General features: G+C 42.0%; 2 protein-coding genes across 3 annotated transcripts in view; one reads left to right on the forward strand and one right to left on the reverse strand.

The window, feature by feature from the left end:
• Positions 1-13,087, forward strand: part of LOC117580017 (protein furry) — a 63,668-nt gene extending 50,581 nt beyond the window's left edge. The window contains exon 32 of the mRNA XM_034266224.1: positions 13,076-13,087. The gene's annotated coding sequence lies outside the window, so the exon portion shown is untranslated. The remainder of the gene's footprint in view (positions 1-13,075) is intronic.
• Positions 1,220-21,132, reverse strand: LOC117580031 (tetraspanin-9). Of its 2 annotated transcripts, none has more exons than XM_034266258.1 (7): positions 20,958-21,132; positions 20,539-20,622; positions 6,542-6,656; positions 6,057-6,155; positions 4,796-4,924; positions 2,533-2,892; positions 1,220-2,473 (listed from the first exon to the last, which is right to left on the reverse strand). In XM_034266258.1, the coding sequence occupies exons 3-7, from the start codon at positions 6,605-6,607 to the stop codon at positions 2,324-2,326; spliced, it is 804 nt and encodes a 267-aa protein (XP_034122149.1). In that variant the 5' UTR covers positions 6,608-6,656; positions 20,539-20,622; positions 20,958-21,132; the 3' UTR covers positions 1,220-2,323. The 2 variants fall into 2 exon arrangements, with proteins under 2 accessions (XP_034122149.1, XP_034122150.1); XM_034266259.1 differs by having other exon boundaries at positions 20,887-21,132.
• Between the last annotated feature and the right edge of the window lie 131 nt (positions 21,133-21,263).

Raw genomic sequence — 21,263 nt, forward strand, 5'->3', positions numbered from 1 at the left:
CCCTTTTGTGCTAAAAAGTATAGCATACTTTCAAGCCGAAAGGTACCCTTTTATAAAAACGCGTAAAAACAGCGATATCCTGCCGTCCTTGAGGTCCTTGATGGATTCAAACGATGCAGGAGACTTGTCTGCCCAACAGGAGGTGGGGCATGCCCTGATCCGACAGGAAACAGCCGAGTAATAGCGTTGTATGGATTCTAGTAAAAACATCCTTAAAAAGGCATTATCCTTAATACCCTTGCATCCGAAGTGCTTGCAAGGGGTCCAGGACATTGTCCCGATCACGATTAGGTATAGCTTGTCCTGATCCGACAGGATATAGCCAAGCTATGGCATTGTAGGGTTTGTATTTAAAACATCCTTAAAATGGCATTGTCCTTAGGGTCCTTCCATCCGAAAGGATTGAAAACGATACAGGACATTCACGTGATCACAAGGAGGCATTTCTCGTCCTGATCGGCCCCCACACTAAGGAGAAAACAAGAAAACAAAAATGTGCTGATGTTGTTGTCAATTAATGTTGTTGTTGTTGTACAATAAAAGTTGTTTTTGCTATTGTTGTAGAACAAGAAAGTGATTGTTGTACAACAACCACCTCGTTGCACAGTGCCGCCCCCGCAAACATCACGGCCACTTTGGGAACTAAAATATCGTAGTTCGAGACTACGCCACTGTGAACTTTTGAAATTGCCTCGCTGAAATGGCCGAAAACTGGAAAATTTCCAGACCAAGTACCAGGCGAACAGAAGTCAGCAGAAGGTAACTGGTTTCTATGCTTTTTCACTGTGTCAAAAACTGGCTGCTACGCATAAAAATAAAACCCGCCCCCAAACGATACTTCAAGTTTTGTACCTAAACAAGATCTGAGCACCGCGAAAGTATGCTACATTTTTTATTTCCATGCAAACACTTGGCTCCTAACATATTTTTACAAAAGAAGCTAATGTATGCTAGTTTTAACCAGAGCCCTCGCCGACTTGGTCTCACTCTCAGATGGGAAATCGGCTACTGGGTGTAGATTCTAAAGGATAATCCTGATGGCAGCACAATATAACAATTTGGTTCCAGAACTGTGCAACGTTGTTAGTTCCAGAAATGGCCGTCATGATCTCGGGGGCGCCACTTGGTGTAAAGAAACTTCTACATTTTAAATTTCTTTATTTATTTCGAATTATATTTTCACGTTCAGAAATGTACATTTTAGTTGTGTTTTTTTTTGTTTTCTTGTGTTTTTATGGGGGATTTATCATTGGTTGATGTTACGTTTTCCTTTTTCTGGTTTTCATTGCGCTGGTTTCCAAAAAGTACATTAAGTAAACTACAGACATACGTGTGTATAATATGCATTAATAATAGATATAGTATAGTATATGTATATATATAGAATTCAGAAATGTACAACATTCATTTTTAACAAAAGGGGCCCGGGGGAGTACGACGTCGCCGTGTTCCCGCTGGTATAGTTAAAAACTCGAAGATAGCCATAGCAAAAACAACTAAAATTACAACTTAATGTTAGAGACTTAACAACTAATACACATACTAATACAATGTCAATCAATATTTTTTATATGCAAGTATTTTATGCTCTCGCGGGTGGCTCCTCTCAAAACAAACTACTGTTCGGTTAGCCCCGTTAAAAATTACATTTAAAAATTGATTCCTTATCGTACTTCGTTCGATCTCAAAAATTTGTGTGTGGTACGGTACGAACCTGTGATGTTTTTGAGTGGTTTTCGATAACATAACAAAATGTTAAAAGACTACGACAAATCAGTTACATTACAATATATGTATATGTATATTGTATATTGTAGACAACTACTTAAGAACTAAGGCTGCTATCAAAACAGATTTACAAATAAATATTCCATGTAAGTGTCTTGCGTATTGTAAAACCTGCGGCTCTTCTCCTGCTGTCCTCCCGTCACGCTGTCTGTCCGTCGGGTGGCTAAACTTTGAGCAACATTTCTCTAAGATATTCTTGAATAGTATCTGTAAATGGATTATGCTGGTTACGATCTTAGCTTAACATTAGAGTAGAGCTGAAATAATCTGCGTATTATGTCTTCTGTTTTCGTGTGTTTGTCCCGTTCCATATGCGGCAAATGCAGAATCTTTTGTGGTTTGTGGTTTCCTCTTGAGCACGTTGTGGTGTTCGCTGTTCGGTAGGGTGTTGGTTGGTGTTGTTAGGGATCGCTCTTCACTGTCTGGGTGTTGTTTTGGCTCTTTTCTCTGGTTCCTACGGTTATTTAGCTTGCCTGAATTAGCTACGTTTCTTCTTGGCTGCTGAAAACTCTCACATCATCTGACCACGATCGACTTACAGACGCATGTCGTTGTACTTGGCGAAGGCCTTGCAGAGGGAGAAGGCGAGGATGATCAGGACCAGATGCACGATGCCCACACCAATCACGATGATGATTAACTCGCGTTGTCCAATCAACCAATCGGTGAACACCTCATAGCAGCCCTGCAGGGTAGAGAAATACTCATTAGATCTTTGATACACTATCTCTTGAAAGTGCTTACCTTTTTGTAGAAACTGTTGCTGTCGCTGGGATTGGTTACACAGTCCTCGTCGCGCGGCACTAAATCGGCCACATCCTTGAGGACACAGCAGGCCTCTGGTATGGTGCGATTTCCCTTGCTGTTCTGCCACGCCTGCGAGGCATCAAAGTCGTGGTAGTCGGTGACGCCGCAGCAGCCAAAGTTGCTCATCAGCTGGTTCCACATCAGAGAACTGGCGTCCACATTCTCGCCCAGCGTGTAGCTGGTTATGGTCGTCTGCAAGAAGTTTTTGCTCTCGGCCCTAACTTTTTCCTTGTAGAAGGCAGCCAGACCTCCGGCAACGATTCCAGCCACCAGCAGTAGAATCAAAAAGGTTGCATACTGTAAGAGGAAAAGAGTGTGGTAAATGGAAATTCTTTATTCATGGAGTATAACGCCTCTGTTGACCCAATTTGTTGGGCTGCAGAAAAATCTATGCATTTAACCCTGAGCTTAATGTCTTGCAACAGCAGCGCGGATGCTATGCACGGCCCTTGAGGGCCCCACATCCACATCCAGCTTTCAACTGAAAAGCTGAAGGTCATATAAACCCACCCCCAACCCCAAATGCTTTGTTGCATGTTTTGAAAAGCTTTTGCGGTTTTCCATTCCTGCTTCTTCTCTGGCCAGGCTCTTGGCTAATGTAGTCGCCATACATTGTCGTTGCTGCTGGTTCTGTGGCTGTGGTCGTGAGCGAGCCTGATGCGTTGCCCTGATACGAGTACAAGTATGCATGGTTTTGGCATTTTTAGTTGTTGCGGCTGCTACGCCTCGCAGCATTTCATTTATGTTGAGTTGAGCGCAGTGTGGGTGTTGGGCGTTCAACCAAATGGCAGCTGCTGGCTGGTAGCAAATATATCTGTCAGATACAGATACACATGCAAGCCGACGCTGAATGAATAATGGCCTACAAAGAGGGCTAATTTACACGCTTTGCTTTGCCTACCAATTCGAAAGCATGAGTATCTAAACTATTTGCAACCTATTAGGCAAAACAAAAATCAAAGCTAAGACATGTTAGCCATGCCAAGAGCTAGAGCCCGGCCTTGGGATGCGTTGTACGAGCGACCTTGTCTTTAAATTGACTGCAAATGGTGCTCAGAGCCCGAAATCCGAAGAGCCAAAGAGGGGGTCGCATGCAGGTCGCGTGTTCGGCATCGGTGCGCATGCGCAAATCACATGGCTCTTAACCTCTCCTCTCTCATCTCTCCCCCGACTCTCTTGATTATGTACGAGTATCTCCCTCTCAAATATAAATTGGATTCACCTGCCTGTAGCTGTCGTTGCAATTAAGCGCTGCCAAGCCCCGCAATGTGGGCCCGGCCCAGCACTGATGGGGTGTGTAAATAATGCAGCTGAATGTGATAAAACAGTTTATTAATGACAGCAATCGAGTGGAGTACTCTCGGCTATAGAACGTGGCTGTGGCTGGCCCGCAGTCAGCGGCCCCTTGGCCTGGCCACTGGAAAAATGTAAATTATCTTCTTAGCCACAGGGAAATTACAATTCCATCCACAGACGGGGCCAAGTGAAGGGCTTGTCAATGCTCGCGCAGACACACAGATATACACAGTTGTACCTGAGGGTCGCCTCACGATACCTAACCAATCGTTCAAACATGTTTAGCCTCACGATGTATTGTACATACATATTTATATATACTTTTGTGTACATGTATTCCCGCCCGTCATGTAATAAATATATGTATATGTACGAGTATATTGTTGAAATGTCCAGCTATTGTATGTGCGCAACTTTCTCTCAACAAGCATCATGGTTTTCCATGAAAATCCCCCACTGCACAATAAATGAAAAGTATCTGTGAAATATGCAAACAATCTTGAATCTTGAATCTCTCTCTGGGAGCTGTGGCATCTGTTGGCGTCTGTCATTATATCTGTACGAATTCTCCTCCCGCAGTCACAGTCGTTGCTTGACTCACATCACAATATTCGAGTATTCCGTAGAGTCGATGATGCAAGCCGGTAAAACTCTGATTGGACTCATTGATTGGAAGGGGGAAAATGCATAAATTAAGTGTACACACATGTACAGTGCGTACAATAAGAATATATGCCTGCGAACTTGCGTTCTTTCATTACTTTGGGTAATATCAAATTCGTTATAAAATTATCATCAAATTGTATCTTTATCCTCTACCACTACTCCTACTTAGACTTATCTTATAATCTATGAAACATACTGTGCATATGTTGAAATATTCAATAACTATTCGATCACTTACCGTTGACAGCAGACAGCGAGACTCGCGCATGGCCCCCAGATAGCCCAAGAAACTCATGAAGAACATTACGGCTCCGATGACGATCAGCACATAGGCCAGCTGCTCTATGACCTGCGTCTGTGTAAATTGCTACAAAAGATGTACGAGCAAAAAGCCATAAATAGATGGGGAAATAATTGCAGATGCTCTCCACACTGCGTATACGTAATTAGCCTTTGAACTGTCCAAAAATTTTTGTCGTTTCCCATTCGTATAATTGAATTATAAAAACATTTCCGCCAATTGTCTCGTAGCCACCAGAAGAATGCTCCTACAGGGAAAGGGATACCACCGACAAAAAGAAAGTTCATTGACCAAACTCCAACACATGGAAGAGCGAAAGAGATATTTCCTGCTAAAGTTTCACCATTATTTTCTCCTCGTTCTATCCTAGATGACCCCGCAATTAGCCTTCGTGTGGAGGGACATGTAATTTTCGTTTTTAAAAGCGCAAAACCCTTTGTGTCCGAGTCAGATAAAACAAATTTTTAGTTAACTTTGAACATGCCACATTTTTTTGCATAGAATTTGTCATACATGTCAGTGCTAAGGGCGGAGTTTTCTGCTAGAGCTGAACTAATTATAGAGGAGGAGTTTATTGCGGGGTTGGCACGGGGTTTTTAAACAGTTTCGCAATCAAAACGAATTAGATCGAATATTTGAGTCTCTGATGGGAAAGGAAACATAATGCACAAACATTCTTTGTTGTTTAAGCCATTTTCAGTATTTTTATTTACCTATTGGCCTTGGTTACTTCTCCTATTTATGTTCTCGAACCAAATATTCTATTACTTCAGTAGTTCCCCAAAAATCGAATGTCGCTCCAATTATAATCAGTACAAAAAAGCGCCCTATTTGTTGGTTTGTCATCGCGCAGTACATTGTGCATTTTGATTAGTGGTTACCGTCCTTATTTACTCCGACCAGGGGGGTAATGGGTTCCTCCCTACCACCACCATGTTTATTCTATAATTATAATGCTTTTTAATAATCGACGAACGTTCGTTCCTTGTGGTCAGTCCGGCGGCACGTGATGTTGATCCATATATTCGGGGTGGATTTTTCCTGCACTTGACATTCGAATAACTTGCATCGATGGGTGGGTTGCGTACGAGTATAAATAGCGTTATAATTGGATGGGCAGGGGGGTTGTCTTCCGAGGCAACACTTTCACTCGGATCAGGGAGGTGGAATAGCAGTGTAGATGGAAGGGGGGTCTTACCTCGATGCGCTCGCTCTCGACCAGCTTGAGAAGAGCAATCAGCGAGTGCTTGTCCACGGCCAGCCATAGTCCGACTCCGAATATAATTGTGCCTAGCACCTGCAACAAAAAAGGCAATGGCAATGTAGATATAACATACAAGATAGTATAGGTGTGTGTGTGTGTGGAAAACATAAAACAAATAGGCGAAGGAAACATGCAAACTCAGTGGTGAATGATTATGATTATTATGTTGTTGATTGCATTTGAAAATGCTGACGCTGACAACGACGATGATGATGATGATGTTAGAGAGTCATTGAACTGCTATAAAAAGCACCAGCTCATGCGCGCACCAGAGATTTGCTTGATTGAGTTGCTCCAACCATTGGCATTGGCTATGGGATGGTATGCCATGGGATGTTATGCGAGGTATGAAGAGGGTATGAGGCGTATAAAGTGCAATTGCCATTACAATTTAACCTGTGAAATCGGTTAATACTTACGAAAAATATGAAATTGAATATGCAAAGCAAATACTTTGCACACCAGACCACGCAGTCAAAGACCATTTTCGTTGTTTTCGAAATCTTGCGGCTGTTTCCTCACTCGAGCTCTCGACTGCAATGACAAACAAAAGAAATTCCGTAGTTAAAGGCATAGTTTCTAATTGAATTAAAGGCAATTTTAGTTAATTAAGTTTCAAGTGTGACATGGAGAAAGTGTCAGAAAAAAAACCACAACCACACACTCAAAAATCCCAAAAGAATACTCAGAAATAAAAATACACAGTAAAATTACTTCAGACATGTTGCATTCGTTATCGTCCATGTATGAAGAATGTAAATATGTACGTGCCCCGTGCCTAACAAATTAACATGTGAAACGGCCGTTGAAAATTAGTGAATGACTCCAAAACAGGAAATGGCCAAGGCGGCAGCGAGGCAGTGACTGCTGAATGCCCTAAATGGAGTTGGGGTGGAGTTTGGGTAAGGGCATACAATTAGTGCATAGATTGCATACATTTATTCCCAGTAGAATCTATCGTACTATTAGTTTTTAATTTTATTGGTACGCTGCTGACTATCGGGTGTTTGTTGTTGTTTTTAATTGCAAATAAAAAGAAAAGAAACATCATCCAAATAAACACTGACTTAGTAGTTAAATTTTCTCCGCATCCGCATATTGTCATAAAATGTAACTATCAAGATACGAGATACCTATACCTAGCTGACATGAACAGGCATTCAAAGCGGAGCAAAAAATTACTCGACAAAATTACAGGCTCGTTTATTCATCCACTCATTCACTCAGTCATTCGGTCATTAATTCATTGAGTCAGGAGGAGTACCTCTCAATTTTAAGCTCCCGCTCAAAATGCCACTGCTAGTGCTGTTCTGCTTGCTCCAAGGGAACTTTCTCATTAGCAGCTCTCATTTGTTCCCCCTAACTCTCTCTCCCAATTTCTCACTCTCTGAGCACTTTTCTTTTCAGATAATTCTGCTGATACCTCTGCCCACTGCTGTTGGCTCTGCCACTGTCGCTGTTGGCAGCTGGCTTTAACTGTTGTTGTTGTTGTTGTCGTTGGCTCTCTGCTTCAAGCTTTGCTCTGCATTTAGCTTAAAAGTGTGTCTGTGTGTGTGTTATTTTGGTAAATATACATTCGTACATATGTACATACACACAGCCATCTACACAAACAATGTCACGAGCTATTGAAGTTTGAAAAAGTAGAACACTCTGCCTGGGCTCTGCCGCTGTCTCTGCCGCGGTTCTGACTCTAGCTCAGCGCAGCCCAGCCTCTGTTGTGGTTCTCGCTCTTCTCCATGTCTCCCTCTGCCAAGCCCCTCGCGGAGGCTGCTGCTACTTCTGTTGCCTGTTTTGATGCTGTTGCCAAGTAGCGGCGGGCACACATTTTCCTTGCCAATATTTTGTGCTGATTCTTTTATTCTTTTTTTTTTGATACCCTGGCTGGCGGGCATTATTATTTTAACCTGTGTGTTAACTGCACACCTCTTTGCGAGGGTATCAAAACTTTAGACGCTGAATGCTACCAGTATTTCCTCGTGTACACATGTATGTATGTATTTTTGAGGCTCGGTAAAAGCAGCCGTTCTTTACCTCTCGTTCTTACCCTTTCCCAGCAGTAATGATGTTTTCGCAGAGATGGAATTGTGCACACACACATACACTTAAGAATAAGCATAAGTGCAAAAGGTATGTTTCCAAAGAGCTTTCTGGTGGGATGATCCCTGCGTGTGTAAGTCGTGCCTTCACGGTTGTCCCTGCTTCGTGGAGCGAGGCAGCCTCTGCCAGCACTTTCCACTGTCCCCAGCAACTGCCTTTTCCACTTTTCCAACCTAACACAAAGTTTATCAACACATTTATAATTGCTTTTTCCATTGTTTCCGAAACTACGACGACGTTTCAGCTTTAATTTACTTTAAATGTACCTGCTGATAGCAAAAGTACTTACTCGTCGTGAACATTTTCTAAACGGATGTGCATGATGATTGCTTTCCTGCATAATGGCCTCTGACATTGAATTTTAAATATGGGATAGGCCGGTTATATCTTACAATTGTACATGGATACGACTATAATTATTGTGAATTTTTAATAGATTATGCAGATAGATTATGCAATAAATTAATTGGGAGTGGATATTCAAGTTCTAATCAACACCGCAAATGTTGATGCTTTATTTTATCATTCTAAATATTTTGTCAACCTTTCGTTTTTATACTTAAAAAATCTATTTATTCCCATATTATATTTACCGAATGGATTTCTCCCATTGCTCACTTAAATCCCCACCGATTCACATCGGATAGCCACAAATGCTTTCAACTTTTACCTCAAATCTATTCACTTATGCAGAAGCAGTTCAGCTTCGAAGCTTTAATTACCGTTCTGGCTGAATGGGGAAAGCTCTCCCACAGAGCCCCCACTGAGAGGGAGGCTGCTGCTGTTGGGGCCCTTAAGCCCATATAAAATTGAAAAGCTTACCATTAGCACACATAAACATATGAACTGGTAAAGGGCAAAGTACACACAATCACGCATACATACACACATTTACATATGCTCCTACGCTGTTCTGGAAAATCTTCTAATTAACTTTTGAGTGGTGGCAGGGGGAGGGCATGGAAAATATTGGCAAAAATTCAGCCTGTTCAGCGTCTCAGAAGCAGCAAAAAACAAACTCAAACAAAAAACTGAAAGATACGAAGTGTGTGCAGGTAATACTTATGTATGTATGTACAAAAATATGGCAATCTCAAATATCAGATTGTGTCAACATCAAAAGTGGATAATCTACAGTGAAGTCTGCAAAAAAAAAAAGAAAAGAAAACTCGGATAAAGTCGCACTGTACAATGTTAAGTTCGCAAAAACCACAAGAGATCAGCCCCCATCTCAATTGAAGCTTATTTCAACTGTAATTAAATCCTCAGACAGCAGCAAAGAGTGAACCAGAAAACAAAAAACTACAACAATCAAATATCATAATAAATTACAAATTTGTAGGCAACACAAAAGCTGGCCTGGCTTCCATTTGGTTTTCGCTTATGTTTATTATTTGCGTAATTAAATGCCTGAACATGCATTAATTTTTCGAACAATAGAAAGTTTCCTACCGCTCTCAGGCAATGCAAATTTTTGTTTTGTTTTGCTTCGAGAGAGTTTTTCCGCCACAAAAAGGAAACTCCAGCGAGCCACTGTCAATTGTGCTGGTACTACCAGCATCCAGAAATGGGTTAAAGAAAACCGTAAATTGGTATTAATTAAGGAAAAAGTATGTAAAAAACTAACTAAAATGAAAAAGAGTTGAAAGGCAATCTAAAGATACAAAGCAAAGAGCTTCATTGAGGGGTTTGAAGGGAACGGTTTTCCCTCTTCACTCTCGGAATCCCCCGCCCCCACTGCAACTCACTCTCACACGTGTTTTCGGATTCCGTACTTGTCACGTTTCGTTGCCAAGAATTTTAGAAATTTTATTTATGGCCAGTCAATGTTTTCTACTTCTACTTTGTCTACCCCTTGCCATGCCCCCCGCCACACTCTCTGGCTTCTCCCGTGCACTCCAATTTGATTTGTGAGACGTGGCTGGAAAATGGTAATAACATGAGAACAACAATCATGGCTAAAAGCAATCATCACGCTCGAAACCAAAAGTGGCATAGAACAGCCGCAGAACCGCAGAATCGCCACAGAGCCACACATTTCAATCTGTCAAAGCGTGAGAAATTCTCCACACACCATCCACCATCCATCCATTCTGCATCTTCATCTCGCGGTATCTTTATCTGCAGCTTCCTCTATTTCTGTTGCTCTCTTCCCATCTCTCAAGTAATTAAATAATGGAGTAATAAGCCCCAATTGGGTCACCCCTCTCTCACTCTCTCTCCTAACTGCTCCATGTAGTACTTAAATGCAGGTGGGTGGTCTCCCCAGCCCCAGCCCTCCACAAATTGTGGCATGCATATGAGAGGATTTTGGAATGGTGGCATCAAAATGGTTTTACGACGGGGATTACTGCTGCAGTAGGTGGTGGGAACTGCTTCAAGTACATTTGAATGGGAATACTAAATGGAATGAAATGGAATGTTAATGTCCTCATCAGATTGGAGGAGAATCTGGCTGGAAATATGCTTGGAATGTGCTCATAACCAAAGAGAATGATTGTTAAACGTATAGTTTATGTTATGACGAGTATTTCATGCATTATTTCAACATGAATCTGGTATTTATTCGGCAATTTTGTTTCAACAGCTGAGCGAAACGAGTTGGAATGACATTTAAACACAGTGGGCCCCGCCATAAACATACAGCGAAGATGCCATACATCCAGCAGTAATTTAAAATATGTTGAACCTTTAGCCCTACTCAAATTTACATCCCATAAATAGGATACCCATCCGTTAACTTTATCATTATTTTGCAATCGATTACAATTTCACTTTAATTATCCCAAAATATGGAAACTTTTGGACAGGGCTAAACCTTCCAACAGATAGATACTCGCCTTTGTTGAAACCTTTTCATTATTTGCCAAAAAATGGTCTCTCTTTCTTTACGTTTGGCAAATTAAAAATGCTTTAAGCCTGAATTGATCCGCCACTGGAATTAAAGTCCATTAATTGTACAAAATATAACACAAAAGTTGTGGCTGTTTTTTCTGTACAATGTTTTTGTTTTGTTGCTGTTTGCTGTGGCACGAGCCGCACAATCAATTTATTTATACATTTTTCTTAATTAATGCAAATACAAAGCGAATCAAGGCAAAAAAGAAGCAGCGCCAGACCCAAAATAAAACTTTGTTAGCTTGTGGAGCGGCAAATATTTGAAATTTGCATAAAGCCACAAAAACAGGGCAAAAATTTCACGAATATGTCCCTGGGCACAGGACCAGGTCCAGGACAATCCCGCAGGCCTGGGTGTGTTGGGGGGCTAATTAAATGAAGAACTTATGATCAGATGATGACGGAAAAGCTAATTGAGTGTCAAAGCATATTTCATGTCTCACTCTGTAACTCCTCTGACTTTCCTGTAATGTCATTCACCTTTTGGCAGCCTCTTGCCTCCCTAAAGATACTTTTGTTTGCTTATATAATCCACAAGTGCGTTAATTTGACACAATTAGTGGACAACACGGCACGAGTCCAAGTCGCAGTTTGAGTGGAAGTTGTGACTGTAAGACCTTAGAGGTCTGTGGTGCTGGAGAGTCACCTTTTGTCTGACTTGGCTTCTTTTTTATTTATTTTCTTTTTTTGCTTTTTTAGGTCAATGGTCGTCGTCGCTGGGGCCCGGTGTTTGTTGTTGCTGGCCATGTTTGCAGCCATTTGATGGCTTGCCAATTTAACACCTGACAGCTTCGGGTTTGTGCCGTGTGTGCGCTGGACCATGCCTTGTGCCAATAGCGAGCGCAGACAGCAGCCTCAGCAACGCCCCTGCAGCAGGCACCGAGACTCATGTTACGAGAGCAGCCACAGCCTGAATTGGACCCCAGGCCGGGTTGTCAGCCAGAAAAACCAGCCAAAGCCATACCAAAACGAAGTAAGAACTGGCCCGAGGAGTAGGAGCAGACGCAGACGCAGACGCAGTCACAGATACATGTCTGGGCATTTAGCAAAGTTATGCGATACATTTTAGTGACGTTTTTTTGTATTTTTGAATGGGTTTACTCTAGATTTGATTACGAAAGAGCAGGAGGTGAAGCAGGAGTCGCAAGCGGAGCGGCAGAAACAGGAGGACATTTGCAAGTGGGATAAACAAACTTTTAATGGAATAAAAGGGAGCAAAATGTCAAAACTTCAATTCGTTAAAAGATGTTTATCCAAAAATGCTGTCAAAATATTGATGAGCTTTTGGGGGAACAGACATCAAACAAACCAGCGTCTAAAACCTAATCTAAAGTTAATCTTATTGAGATTATAGTAGAAGACATCTGTCACGAGTTTTTTTATAGCTGGCATGAAAGGTTACTATTAGTTGTAGATTTTTGGGATAGCTAAAAATACGTGTAGGAATTACACAAAAGTATATAAATAGTAAAGCGTCTTTCATTCATTTATACAGAAACCCAGAGTAAAAGAATCAGAATTCAATGCTATGCAATGATAAAAAGCATTCCATTACAAAGCATTAAGACCTAAGCGAGAAAATACGCATTCGATACATCAGAAACATTGGATATCTGACAGACAATTCGATTCTATGGTAGAATATCCAATATTTTATTAATTTTTGCATGGAATTTGAAGAATCCCATTAGGGCGCAATGATTTGAGTTCCAATAAATCAGCTAGGGAAATCTGTATCTTCTCATCATGATTCATCTCGAGGATAAAATGCTTCGTTGAAAACGAATACACCCTTCCGGCAAATACCACAATGAAAAGAGCAATAAAATAGTCAAAGATTTAATGTATTATACCTCATTGTCGTAATTTCTGCTTTTTCCTACAAAATGTTTGCCCAGAGCGTGGAAGCGTCAAAGAACCCCCGCAGACGGAGACAATGACCCACTTTTAAGGAGGTAAATAGCATAAAGAATAAAAGAAATAAAGAAACTATTTGGCCAATTACCAACGGAGCGAACAATTGGTGATTGGGGGAATACTTTGCATATAATTTGAGTGGATAAAACCCCGCCCTCGTTCTACCCACTTTTTTATTTCATTAAGTATTTATTTTCTGTTTAATTATTCGCTTTTTCGTGAAAAGTGAAACGCTCAAAGAACCAGAATTCTGTTCAATGTCTCTTGCTTTTTGGTTTATTGTTGCCCATTGCTCCAGTTATTTTATGCCCGGGGCCGTAGTCCGAGACTCGAGACTCCGCGACTTGCGGCTCGGCTCTTGTTTCTGCAAGTCGAGTAATGTATCTGTATCTGTCCCAACTGTCATAATGTTGGAATGACGGCTCTGACACACTTACATTTATTTCACTCATTATGATCTGGCAAATGATTTGCCTTTGTCTGTCGCCAGGCAGTTTGCTGGGGCAGCTTCATGTTCATCTATCTCTCTTTTTTATTTCACTTTTCATCAATAAAATAAAATAATGAAATTCCCTAAATTATGTCTATGAATGCGGTGATCCAGCATTATAACGAGGCATATTCAGAGTTGGATAAACAAACAAATCGAATATAAAACAGAGAGAGAGAGAATAGATGGCGAATCAGATGTTTATATTAGCCATAATTATATACTGGAATTCCTGATGTATATCAGTTATCGAATCGAGTTATATAATCTATTGAATATCAAATGAATTCACATCGTTAAACGCTCTAAAGAAAGGGAAACTTAAGAACTTAGAATCTTTTCATTAATTTAATGAGGAGCTGATTAGGTTGATAAATAAAAGATTGAATATGCTTTTAAAGTTGTAGTAGAATTTCCCAATCTGATAATATTTCTGTTTTTACTCGCAATTTTGGATTTCATAAATAAATTTGCGGGTGCAGTGAATGGGGTGAATCTCTAGATTCTTTTGTGTTGAAACACCGTACACAGTATATTTCACAATTAGTATCTGGCAGATACTCGTATGTACATACATCCATATAAATATGTTTTAATTTGCTGCTACATATAACTTTCCAACTTTGTAGACAATTCCCACGTGTGCGTGTGGGGTTCGATGCAGTTTGAAATTTTCTGGTTTTCCAATTAAGACCCTGCACATCCCCACATTGTCTGTGAATTTTGATACAGATTACGCATTCGCCGTGTATGTGGTTGTTGTCTGTGTGTGTATGCATGTGGTGGAGCGACAATTTCCTGTACTTGAGAGGAGAAACAAAGCGAAACACAACACAAAACACCACAAGAGAAAAACCAACGCCCGCTGTCACTTCAATTCATAACAGATGCAAATAAATTTCCATTAAAGTTTTGTGGCTGCCACAAAAACCTCAGTCCCCGTGTCCCCGTGTACCCGTTTCCCCCCAAACCTGCTGCGTGGGCAGACGGCGACAAGCCAAACAGATGCGCAGCCCAGTCAGCCATGTGGCAACTGATTGAGTTGCGTGGACGGGGCAGAGACCTAGCCCGAGGGCTCTTCTGAGCCTGCACTAAGGTGCTCGGTTTAGATACATTTGCATTTCGAGTCATGGGGTGAAATTGCGGCATTACGAGGGCAGAGGAAAAGCTATGGCGTTCACACATTAATTTTATCATATATTAAGCAGTCATACCCATACACGTAGTAGTAGTAGTAGGATGGATTCCCAGCTAAATGGAATAAGTATCTGTCAGATACAGTGCCGTCTACAGCGCAGTGACAGTCACTGGCAGTTGCAGCCAGCACTCACCACGCCATTCGTGCCAGTGTTGTGGTTTTTGTTGTTGTTGCAGGGGCATTCGTGTTGGTTTTTACGATCTTCCACTGATTACTTAACTTTCTTTTGGGGTGCCTTGGTGCCCCTTGGGGGCCAAGTTCAATGCGCTTAACATCTCACAACCGCAGCCGTAGATCTCTCAACTTTCACATTCGACAACCTTTGGCACTTCCTTTGTCGCATAGAGGTAGAGGCGCCTCCGCTTGAGGCAGCTTGAGGTGTCTCTTTTCCCCACAAAAAGAAAAGATATGTACTCTGCTGTACATTCGGCAATTACTTGAATCGACTCACATTTTGATATTTGGCAAAATGCAATGAGCGAAAAATTGCAATCGATGCACACTCGCAATGCCGATATGTTGCAAGCTTCATGCATTCAGCACTCAGCTGTGGGGCAAGTTTTTTTCGTTGTATCCACAGCAAAATGTATCTACACATGCCACGCCATACACCATGTATCCCAACGCACTGGAGGTAGGGAGGCGGCAGGCACATAAAAAGTGCAGAAAATGAAGCGGCAGCCACTGTGCCGCTAAAACTATGAAATATCTCCGTTCCCTCTGGTGCGAAAGTGCACATCCCAGCTACAGCGACAGAGCCAGGGCTAAATTTATGTGGGAAGTTTTTTGATGATGTTTGAATTACAGCCACCCCTTTTTACTCCCCACACCCGAATGGGCTGGGCTCCGACTGCGGGGCAACTTATCTAATAACGGAGACAAACAACTTCCTGTAAGCCTTCACCAGAACCGAATGTGAGAACAGAATGTCAGCCAGCAAGATCTTTCACAAGGGATAATTCAAAAGCAAGTAAGCGGTGTACTCCGATGGAAACATTAGATTCTGGCCATATTCTAGATTTGATATATGGGATAGGAAGACGGCCAGTAAGATATATAAAATATTTCAACTATATTCAGACCCTTTACAAGGGATGAAACAATTAAGCTTCTATTCCTTCCCAAAAGTACCTGGAAAGGAAAACTTTAGTTTAGTAGTGAAACGAAGTTATGCAATCAGTTTTCCCCTAGTTTGATTTCAAGTAAAACCCAACCAAATAAGCAAACTAGACCCTCTGCATGGCTCCACATTCAGAGGCTCTCCAACTACAACTCTAGTGGACCCAAAGCCACCTGCTGTGGCTGGGCTTTGTTTCTGTAAACTTGTCCGGGACGGGTCCACCGGCTGTGTGTAAGAGCCGAAAATTGCATCAGCGTGCAAATATGTATGCAAGAAAGAGCAAGAGCCAGAGCCACATATGCGAGCACAAGCAATGGCCAACAGTCGATGGCCAATGGCCAACAGCAGCAGCAGCAGAGGGGAAGAGCACCTCTTGGCCAGGCTTTGGTGTTAAGCGTTTTTCTCCTCTTCTCCTCTTCTCTTCCTCTACTGCCCCACACTTTGCATAGGCTGCGTGAAAATTCCAAAAACCCCAAAGGCGTGCCACACAGTCTGACTGTCGCCGCCACTAAACCAAAAACAAAAGGTAACAAAAAAATTAATATGCATTGTTGCAGCAGCACGTTGCTGCCTTGCATATTTGGACTTTCACTTTTTGTTTTCTTTTTCAACGTAAAAGAAAAAGAAAAGACAAAAAATAGTAACAAATATTTCAAAATGAACTTAAAAAGCAGCTCGAAGCACAACTCTGATAAACAGCTCCAACCCAGCTTGAGCGCCTCTTTAAAATGTCTTTCAATTACAAATAGTTAACGCAAATAAATACGTTTATGTTTTGCGGTTTTGGGTCTCGGTGGTTGATTGGTGGCTTCCGATTTTGGTGGGCGATCCGACGATTACTTGAAGATGAGATCTCAATCCTCCAGTTAATTGCTGTGGCCGCTCCCGCTTTCCCTTCCACAGTTTCTGCTGGTGCCTCAATTAAGCCCATCGTTGGACAGCAGAAATCAGAGTTACGCATTTCCAATTGCATAATCATCATCCACTATCTTTTTGCTGTTTACCACAGTTACTGTCTGCCTGTCTGGCCTGTCTGGAGATTTTCATGGCTTGCGAAAGTAAATACTTTACCAGTCCACTCTTTTCTGCGCTATTTTTAGCCTTTTTTGGCTTCCTGAACAATGCGTGCAGTTATTAGTCGTTTGATTCATTAATCATGTGTGGAGAAAAGTAGAGACGGTAAAGACATAGAGAAAAGGTATGGGAGAAACCTGCAGGGTGCCTAGGAAAGGTGAAAACCCCCAAAAGCTTGAGATTATTATACATTTTGTTTACATCATGATATAAGAAGCTTTTCTCATGGGAGTAGGACTTGCACTTGGACTTCCACTTTGGCAACATTCGTTGAATAATACGAATGTCTGAATTTCCCAAACGTCACCACAGGGAGTTAAGCAGCATTTAAACCTCGAATGAAACATCAAGGAACAAAGGTTTGCTCCTAACTTCCCTTCGACCCAAATGTAACTTTCCACTGGCTCCCATTTAAATAAATTCAATCAATGATTTCCTCAATCATTGTCACAGTGAGATCTGTCCCTTTTTTAGTTTTACTCTTAGATTAGTGTTTCATTTCCCCTCTTTGTGTGAGGCCCCAACTGGTTCGTTGGATTAACGTTTTTAATTAACTTAAATCAATGACAGCTTACATTGGCCAGAGAAACGTTGCAAAACGTCTAGAGCTAGGGACAGCGATGGGGCTTGACCATTGTGGCAGACAATGACAGAGGCAAAGCGCAGCAAAACGAAAGCCGCAAAGATACCTCAGACTTCGTCCGGGCCGTGGCTTTTAAGTGCCTATCCCCACAGTGCCCAGGGCGGATAGACAGCTGCTGGACAATTGCTGCAAATCACAGTCCGACATTCGAGGTATTTGTTTCCGCTGGAAAGTTGCATGGCAATCGAGAGAGTGGCCAAGAAGAGGGCGGGGGTCCAGGTCCATTCAAAGAGATCTAATACCAGCAGCAGAAAAATTGCTAGCTCTATTTTAATTACGCCCAACAACTGACCGACCAAAGCAGTGAACCTGCCCCGCCAGTAATTTGAGCCTCAAGCAGAAAGCCAATGTTATCCAAGATTGCTGTGAGAAATGCCAGAAAGGCCACTCTCCATCAAAGCCGAAGAATCCTCCATTTGAGGGTGGTAATGTCCGTGAGTCCAAGCGATGGTGTGTGAAAGTCCATGGCGGAGAGTGGATCAAGTTCGAATTACCATAAAATATGCAGAGACAACGCATGCGCAACACGTAACCCGAGCGGATAGATGGCCCGATGCAGACACAGATATACGGCAGGGCGATACATGCAGATACAGATATACAGCAAAGTCCAGTGCTGTTGACCCTGTCCACAGGGTTACCAGTTCACCTTGGAGGGCTGCCGTTGAAAAAGCCGTTTAGCTTGGCGATTTCGGGGCACATAAAAGTTGCAGTGACAAAGGAATCCATCATCTACAACTCCGAAATGGGCGGAGGGGCCAGTTTTGGTAGCGCACTACTCGTATCTGAATAAGCACAATATTATTTGAGTGGCCTTTGAACGAATTTCATGCTTGCCGAACCGTCACCTCGCACTATATGCACTATATACGATCTATCTGTGCCCTCTAGGCGGATATTACGACAAAACTTCTGTTTGTGCGAGCGGCCTTTTCAGGCCACTAATTGAATTATGTTGCACATTTTGGCAGGCAGAATAGGCTTCATGCTTGATGAGATTGCTTTTACAAACAGAGTTCTGTGCAAGAGTCGGATATTTGCCAATTGAGTTATTGCCGTTTGGATTTGTTTTTGATTTTGCATTAGCCTTTGATTTGGCCCTGTTTCTACCTCTGCAACTACCTGCGGTTTCCCAATGGAAAGTTGGGAAAACTCTTTTGAATTTCGACAAAGTTCTGTACGCGGGCACAGAGCCAAACGGGTTGGTTAACTGATTTAGCCTGGTTTGAATCGCTTTGTCACGTTTTCGATATGCGCCAAAATGTGTTCAAAGAGAAGTTTGGCAAAAGTTCTTCACCGGTAAAATACAGAATTTTCCATCGTTTACAACTTTTTTAATCTACGCCTGTTTCACGCTAGCTATGTTTTTCCGAGTGCCTTTTAATTTCTTCTACCTCTGCCATCACATCCGCTTTTGATGGAGCCTGTGGTAAACCAATTACTCAATTGCAAGATGCCTCACCTCCCCCCCCCCAAGGGACCCAAGCCTTTCAGTTTTTTGGGTGTGTGTGTGAAGGCTGAATTCTGATAACCTGAATTTGCAGAAACAAAAATGGGAAGGGGGTAATCAGGGAATCATTATACATATACACAAATTTATTCCCAATTTATAGACTTTGACGAAGAATTAATCAAGGTTTGATAATTATTTTGCGAAATATGAAACGAAATGGGATCACGAGTACTCGTATTTGTTTGTTTATCTATAAAATTTGCTCATTTTGCTGAAATTGTATAGGTATACAAATAGATTGTTTAATGCTTATACCATATCAGGTTTTCCTTTACAAACTTTTGTTTGTTTTCTTTGAAATATTTGCAGTTTAATATTGTCATTTAAAAACCAGTTTAAACAATACTAAAACAGCTTATGCGAGTATTTTGCAAGTCTAATCAAAAGATAATCAGATATTTGCAGTCACGTAATGTATTTATAATTTATCCACTCCACCATAACAGATTTCAGACATAAATAATTATACATTTTCAGAATTCGGATTGAAGAACACCGAATAAAAGTGAGTCTGCAAAGCTCAGGCCAGAAGTCGTACCCTCTGTACCCTCTGTACTCTCATTCCCCCGTTCACTATTTAGAGCGATATCAATTACAAGATTTTCTGTGCTCTCGCTCTCTCCCTCGCTTCTTTTCAATAAACAATTCTGCTTGCTTTATTGGTTTTCCTGATAAACTTGTTCGGCTCCGCTCTCTTTACTGAACGGACAACCTGTCCAAAGCTCTCACAGAAGTCAAACCGTGAGAGAGGAGTTCTGAGAGGGGAGGGGAGAGAGACCGCTCAGCAAGTTTTCAAGATCAAAAAGCGAATGGAAGTAAAGAAATTGCACAAAAATGTACAACAAAAAGCAAAAGAAAGAGAAATAACTCTGGAGCCCCTCTGCTACTGCGGGAGAGGTAGCCGTACAGAATTGCAAAGTATGACTCGAACCTTTCACTGCAGAAGAGAGTTAGGTTACGTAGGGGAGCGAGAGGGGACACAGCGATAAACATGAAGAAGAAGTGCCGCGCAATTGAAAAGTGGCACAGATGGCTTAAAGCAACGGTAACCAAAAAAGGAGAAGGTGCCAAAGGAGAGCAAGTGAGAAAAGGGAACAGAGTAGACCAGAGCAGAACAAAACATGTCAGGAGCTGTGCGAAGTTGGAGAGGGTGGGTCAGAGCATAATTGGAGTGAGAGGGATGGGCGGTGGGCCAGCAGCATCATCAGCAATCAGAAAGTATAGGGGGTGGAGCAGAAGCCAAACGACGCAAAAAGCGTGTGCGTATCAACAAAAGAGAATATACGGGGGTTGAGGCTGTGCCTGGACCTGGCCTAAGGGCGTGGGTGGCTTGGATGTTGTGTGGGGTTGGTGGGAACGAACAGTAGCAATCACTCTGTCCCGTTGCTCTTTCTTTTACATTTTTTCACTTTTTGTTTTTTTTTTAATGTGTAACATCTCATAAAAGTAGAGCCTAAACTCACCTGGAAAACTTATTGGCACGCTTTGTGGAGCGAGCTGTTTAATAATTTAGCGGGCACCGAAGAAGGCGATGACGATGTATCAAACTGCAACGATTTCGGAATATTTTAGAGATATTTTACTGTGGAATCCCCTTTGTTTAATGGTATTGGGCCCACGGAAGGCCTAGAGTGCACGCTGAGGTTCACAGTTAGTATTTGCATTTAATAAAACGGGTGGCAGTGTACCACAGCTCTGTTTTGATTGAGCGCGCGCAAAAAATTATACACAAAATCAGTAGCACAGGCACACACACACAGTGGGAGAGAGAGAAACACACACAGTCACACAGAGACGAGCTAGAGACGAACGGATGCCCTGGACCTGAGCTTAAGCTTGGGCGCGGCGAGAGGAGACACACGCGCGCAGAGAAGAACAGTACCGTAGGGCGTGTGTGTGTTGGTGTATGTTGAGACTCCAAAGATTCCAGGCACGAGAAGTGCAGACTGCGACGACGCTCGATTCAGGGCTCCTCCGGCTTATGGTAGATATTCAAAACTCCGATTCGACTTCTTGATTCAACTTTTCACCGTTTGTAACTGCGGCTTGCGACTTGCTGGTTTGACTTTCCTAAACTTTACCAGCAATGCTTTCAAAACCAGCTTTCTGAATTTCGCTCTCCAACTCATTTTTGCGTATCAACTTTGAGCTCTCTTTTGGATGGAGCACGAAGCAACAAAGTATCGAT

The sequence above is a fragment of the Drosophila guanche genome, unplaced genomic scaffold (assembly GCF_900245975.1).
Source record: "Drosophila guanche unplaced genomic scaffold, DGUA_6, whole genome shotgun sequence".
Classification (NCBI taxonomy): Eukaryota; Metazoa; Arthropoda; class Insecta; order Diptera; family Drosophilidae; genus Drosophila; species Drosophila guanche.

Excerpts from the sequence above, each read along its gene's own strand:
- LOC117580031 (XM_034266258.1), bottom strand. The coding sequence starts at position 6,607 with ATGGTCTTTGACTGCGTGGTCTGGTGTGCAAAGTATTTGCTTTGCATA. Across the intron at positions 2,893-4,795 it reads CTCGCTGTCTGCTGTCAACG|TATGCAACCTTTTTGATTCT; the intron begins GTAAGTGATCGA and ends TTCCTCTTACAG. Across the intron at positions 2,474-2,532 it reads GCAACAGTTTCTACAAAAAG|GGCTGCTATGAGGTGTTCAC; the intron begins GTAAGCACTTTC and ends TCTACCCTGCAG.